A 5,904-nucleotide genomic window follows, 5' to 3' on the forward strand; every position below is an offset into this window, starting at 1 on the left:
CACCCCAACCGGTCGCAGCAGATGGCCGCCCCCCGATCAGAAAAAAACATGATTTCAGAATCATAGAAATCCACTCAACACTTTAATGTGCCAATGGAATTTATTTAGTTTGATATTTTTACACAATTATTTGGGTATACCAAATGTGAATTATACAACATGTTTTGTTGGGCCCAAAAATACTACCATAGCTTATGTTGCAGTCAATAAAAGTAACCAGAGGTTGTGTTTCCATAGAATCAGCTGAACAACATGTTTGTTTGTTTTTTAGAAAAAAAAAACACTTTTATTGGAACTGTTTATTTTAACACATATTAGAAAGGCCACAGCATCTATTAAAGGACTACAACTCCTGCCCTTCTTGGCTTATGCTGATGGTTGCCGCTGAGTGTGGGAATCTTGTCTAACAGCAGCATACACACAGTCTTGTGTTGACTCTCTCCTCTTCCTGTTCCCTCTGTTTACTCTCACTGAGGAGTAATGGACTGCAGCATCAGTCATCATCTGAAATTACAGGTATTTTAGAATTTATGTCATCAACTTCAACTCAAGTAAGATTATTGGACTAGTCAGAAATTACATATGTGCAATATATCTACTATTTAAAAAAAAAAAAAACTAACTTGTAAGATTATTCTAATATTTTGCAATAAATCTTAGAATTTTTAATCAGCATTTCTATGTTGTTGGGTCGATAAGTTTTTGCGCAATGAAATGTTTCAGTAATTTTACTTCCATCAAAGTGGATTTTAAATCAAGTAAGTGCATATTTTCAGCTTTGACTAAAGTCTCTCAGAAGTAAAGATGGGCGGTTTCACCAATCTGCAAAAGAAATAGGTCTACAAATTGTGGAATAATTTCCAAATAATGTTTCTCAATGTAAAGGGACAAGTCAGAAAATCAATATTGGAGGCTGGTGATTTTCAGGTGACACTAGATTACAAATACAGTCAACACAGTTAAGATGTTCAGTTCTGAAGCCTCCATCTCTAATGGTACGGGTTTGGTTTGTTCTATTAATCCCGTAAATAATTCTACAATTTCATTTGTAAAACTAACTGTATGTGCACCAATTAACTTTATTCCAACACTTTGTATTGTAGCAAATTTAACAAGACATTGTGATATCTTTATTATATGTTGTGGGTATGAAATTTCTAATCTCTTTTCCAAAGCCATGCTGCAGAATATATAGTAAAAGCATATTTACCAAATCATTTGATTGGCCCACATTTGACACGTCACATCCAGCATGATTGGTCCCACGTATTTCCCCTAAAGAAATAAGATTTGGGGATATGATTGGAATAATAGTGTGGTAACATTGAAACAGAAGTTTTAAGCGATGGATCTTTAGTATTTATTTTTGCAATACAATGTTGTGATATGACAACTTTTGCTTTTCAAACACACATCCTCTACTACAGGGAAGAAGATGACTACAAGTGTTCCACTGAGTGTTTACTCACACAAGAATTGTGCAACAAGGTTATATAAATGCAGTGATTTATTTTTATTGTAATCCTGTGTTCTTGTTGTTGTCCTGGTATGATAAAGTGAAACAAATATTTGGATCTTAAACATAATTTTAGTTTAAAAATCTATCTTTACACACACACACACACACACACACACACACACACAGTTATGATAAACCCACCTTTGCAATGCTGACAAACATTTGTCCCTCTGGGGTACAAAAGAAGAAGCACAATCACAGAAATGCAACAACCGAGCAGAACTCCAAGAATAAGGACAACAGGGCCTAATCCTGGTCCTACATTAGTTAAAAGAGAGAGAGAGAGAGAGAGAGAGAGAGAGAGAGAGACTGTTTAATTTAATATGTGATCATGGAATTTATCAGTTGTTGCAGAAATGTTCTTATAATGAACAATATTCTACTTTTGTAGAGCTAGAGACAGCTTACGATGAATATTTGTATTCATAGCACAGTATTTGTGCTGCTGTTAATGCTTGCGGAAGTTTGGAACATCTATTGAGTCTGCAAAGCATTGGTGACTTTTATGCACTATGCACTATGCTTCTCAACACTCAACAACATCACACTGTAACTTCATGTGGTTTGCCACTTTGTTTGGAGGCTTTGTTCCTTCCACTGCAATAAAAACATTTATACTGGAGCATGTAGGAGGAAAGAAATTTCACAAACTGTTGTCACTGTGCGTCCTATTACAGTACTATGCTTGAATTCAACAATCTGGTGTTTCACAAATGTTTGTGAAGGCAGACTGCATGTTTGTGCTTTGTTTTTTTGTTTTATGTACCTGTGGCAATTAAAGTGAAATGATAACTATTAAGATTAAACTATTAATCTTATATAACTCTGATTAGAGGTCTGGGAGGCTAGATGAAACGAGCAGTGGCGCATTACATTTGTCTGTACTATGTAACTTGAATAAAGTGTGATATTTAGAGACTATCCCAAGCATTGTGCTGCATGGAATTAATAACATTGCATTACAGTACTTAGTCTGATGTTTTTTGTACTATCTCTTAGTAAGTGTTTTATACTTTAATGCAAGATAATTTAAGATTTAAAGACAAATACATACGTGTCTCCACCTTAGTTCCTTCACCAAGCAGGATCTCCCCACATGTCACAACAGCACAGTAGTAAGTCCCGACATCGGAGGAGTTCTGTATGGTTTTGGTCAGGCTGTAGATGCATCGTCTCTTAAGAGCTTCATCACTGTTGTTCACGAGAGGGTAAATGATGTTTGGAGCAAAACCTTCAGATCCAGCTCTGAACCAGTACGCTCTGTGGTCACCTGGACATTGCAGTGCTTTTTCTTTGTTCTTGGAGAGAACTGAACATTCGAGTGTCACAGAGCCTCCCAGAAGAACAAACTCTTTCTCTGGATTTTGTTTCACGTAGACAGATTTCTGATGATTGTGATCTGTGAATTAAGGCAGATTTGTAATATAAACTTTTTGTAATTGATTAAACTGATTTGCGTCAGTATCACTGAACTGTTTTGGTACAAAAAGGGAAACATATTACCTTTCACAGCCAAGAATGTGCCACTGCTGAACATCTGTGAATATGTGGTCCGCGTTTGACAGAAATATGTTGCTTCGTCCTCTTTGCTGACATTTCTGATAGTAAATATTTCTTTGTTCAATGTGAAACGTGAATCTTTAAACGCATCAGTTAAAGTTATTTTGTCAAGAATAACAGAAGCAACACTTTGGGGTAAGTGTCCCAGAGACTGTTTATACCAGTGTAAGGATTTTAACTCCTTCTCAGAGACCTCACAGCCAAAAGTAACATTGTCACCAAGGTCAGCAACAGTCAAAGAGATCAACTGAGGAACATCTGAAGTTTGAATCTCGGCTGAAGAAGAAAGACAAATAACAACAGAGTTACAACACAAATGGACAAAATCAATGCTACATTAGAAAGGTTGTTACATAGCCATCACTGAGATGCACGATGGGTTTCACGAACAGTGCAGTGCAAGCACATGTTTCCCATCATATTTTGCACTTACCTGGTGCGCAAAGAAGAATCAAAGCTGTTATTCTCACAATCATCGTGGTGCAGCACTCTAGTCCCACGCTACTGATCTCTTCTTGCCCATATGGAAGGTTTAGTCACAAGGTTATAAAGGTTTCCAAAGCAGAAATCAGTGATTGGCTGAAATGTAGGAAATTACCCCTCCCCCATTCAGCAAACCTTTGATCAATTTTCATTTGATAAAAGACGTCTTATAAACGTATGTCTTTCTTAGTACCTTCTGGTAGCAGTGTGTTATCAGTTCTCAGTGTCTTTATTAAGGCCACTTATGACTGAAGTTATTGTTTCTGTAATTATTAGTTGATTATTGTTAGTCACAAGCTCTGTAAATCTTTAACATCAGAAGATACTACTTTGCCACTTTGTATTAGTATTTAAATGATGGTTTATGTTGTGTCTACCAGCACAAATATAAGGATACAAAGATGCAAAAGTTTCACAAAATCATTTTCACTTCTTTAATTTCACGATTTTTCTATAAAAATCATGAATATACCTGCAGTTGATGTAGGTGCAAACTGTTTATGATCACTTTAAAGCACATAACAAAAACGATAATTAGAATTAGTTCACGGTGAGTTTTCTTACTTTAGTTTCACTTCTTAAGGTAGAAACAACAATTAGGCCAGATATCCACCTGTGATCAAACAATTTGATTAGACACCACAAACTGAGATACAGAAAGGTGGAAAAAGTGCTTGTCACCCTTCCGGATTTCCAATTGTTTCTATGTTTGTCAAACTTATATGTTTCAGATCTGTAAAACAAATATTCAACGATATTAAACACAAAATGCAGTTTCTAAATGAAGGCGTTTATTATTAAAGTGGGGAAAAAAATCGAAACCTACTTAGCTCTATGTGAATAGGTGAGGAGCAACCACTTTTTCACAGTATGCTTGCTTCTCTAAACAAAACGTCACTGATTTCTCAGTCATTCGCTCTAACAGGTAAAGGAAACAGTGGTGAGCAGTAAAGCTTCTAGAATTGTAGCCTCCATTTCTCCTGTATGTTTCTATTATGGAGTAACTATGGGGATCACTTCTTTTTCTTCTTTTTGGACTGGTTTTCAACTTTGCTTTGTGTTCTTAGTTTCTTGTTCCTACATAAACACTAAAATAAACACTATCTATGTCCCTATGAGGTATTCCTCGCCCTATTGGTGCTGTTAATGGGTTGGACTGTGGTATTTCATGTCATATCAGCGGTCCTTTTTGCGGCACCGATCCGGTTTAATGACAGACAGTATTTTCATGGACCGGCCTTTAAGGTGTCACGGATAAATACAACAAAATAAAATGATACGACCAAGACAAAAACTGTGTAAATATTATAATAAACACGAATTCACTCTGCAAAACCTTTTTAAAATGTTGCGCCAACAACATTGAGAGTTGGCACATTTCAGGAGAAGCATCTCCTCTCTGTCTCTTAATGCTCTCTGGTCGCCATGGTAACACGTAAACATTTCTTTCAAAATAAGACACACAACTACGGCACGTGAAAAGACCCAGGTAAACCCAGTTAACGATAAAAAGCCTGAAAACCATAAATTTCACACCCGAGCCTCAACTGTCGCGGCCCGGTACCAAACGACACGTCTGTAGCCGGGGGTTGGGAACCCCTGATATACATGTTATGGTGTAACACAAAAGTAATGTGTAATGAATAGCATTCTTAGATATTATGTTAGATATTAAATAAAGTACTGCATTACTTTTAATAAATAAATACATAAATACATTACTTTATTTTGAGTATGACCCCAACAGATGGATCAAACTACTGTAACATTAGCGTTTTAATTGTTTAAGTTTCATTAAAATTCTATGAATGGAGTGTTATTGCTGTCAGCAGTTTGGTGTTTTTAAACCAGACCTGACAAACGAGAAACTTTGTCAGGTCTGCACACCTAAACGGTAGTTATTTACAAGTTACAGAGGTAACCACAGCGTAAATAATGCTTTATGGTTTTCTTGGAATATAATAAGTAAGTTTTTACTTAAATCATAGATCAACCATAGAGTAATTTTGCCTGACAAAGGAATTTCTTTAATTTCTTAATTTTGCAATTAATTCTGCTAACTATTAGAAAACAAATTGCTGGATCTAATACTCTTCTGCTCTTTGTCATATTAAAAAAAGCACATATAAAAGTGTTATTAGTCACTGAGCTAGAGCTTCATATATACATATCAGAACTTTTTTCTCATATCCTCATTATTTTCTGAAATGCCCATGTCAAAATGTTACTTAAGGTAACAGCTAAAAGGAAATTCATGCAGAGACACAACGTCCCCTTGCTAATTTGTCAGTAAATTCAAGAGCATGGCACATTTACAGCTTTTAACTATAATTAATGTTAAA

General features: G+C 35.7%; 1 protein-coding gene across 1 annotated transcript; it reads right to left on the minus strand.

Moving 5' to 3' along the window:
- Nucleotides 1-263: 263 nt before the first annotated feature.
- Nucleotides 264-4,220, minus strand: LOC146524043 (uncharacterized). Its single transcript, XM_085184148.1, has 6 exons — nt 3,513-4,220; nt 3,023-3,355; nt 2,574-2,918; nt 1,661-1,777; nt 1,211-1,275; nt 264-504 (listed from the first exon to the last, which is right to left on the minus strand). The coding sequence occupies exons 1-6, from the start codon at nt 3,553-3,555 to the stop codon at nt 367-369; spliced, it is 1,041 nt and encodes a 346-aa protein (XP_085040274.1). The 5' UTR covers nt 3,556-4,220; the 3' UTR covers nt 264-366.
- Between the last annotated feature and the right edge of the window lie 1,684 nt (nt 4,221-5,904).

This window comes from Neolamprologus multifasciatus, chromosome 2, assembly GCF_963576455.1.
Source record: "Neolamprologus multifasciatus chromosome 2, fNeoMul1.2, whole genome shotgun sequence".
NCBI classification, from domain to species: Eukaryota; Metazoa; Chordata; class Actinopteri; order Cichliformes; family Cichlidae; genus Neolamprologus; species Neolamprologus multifasciatus.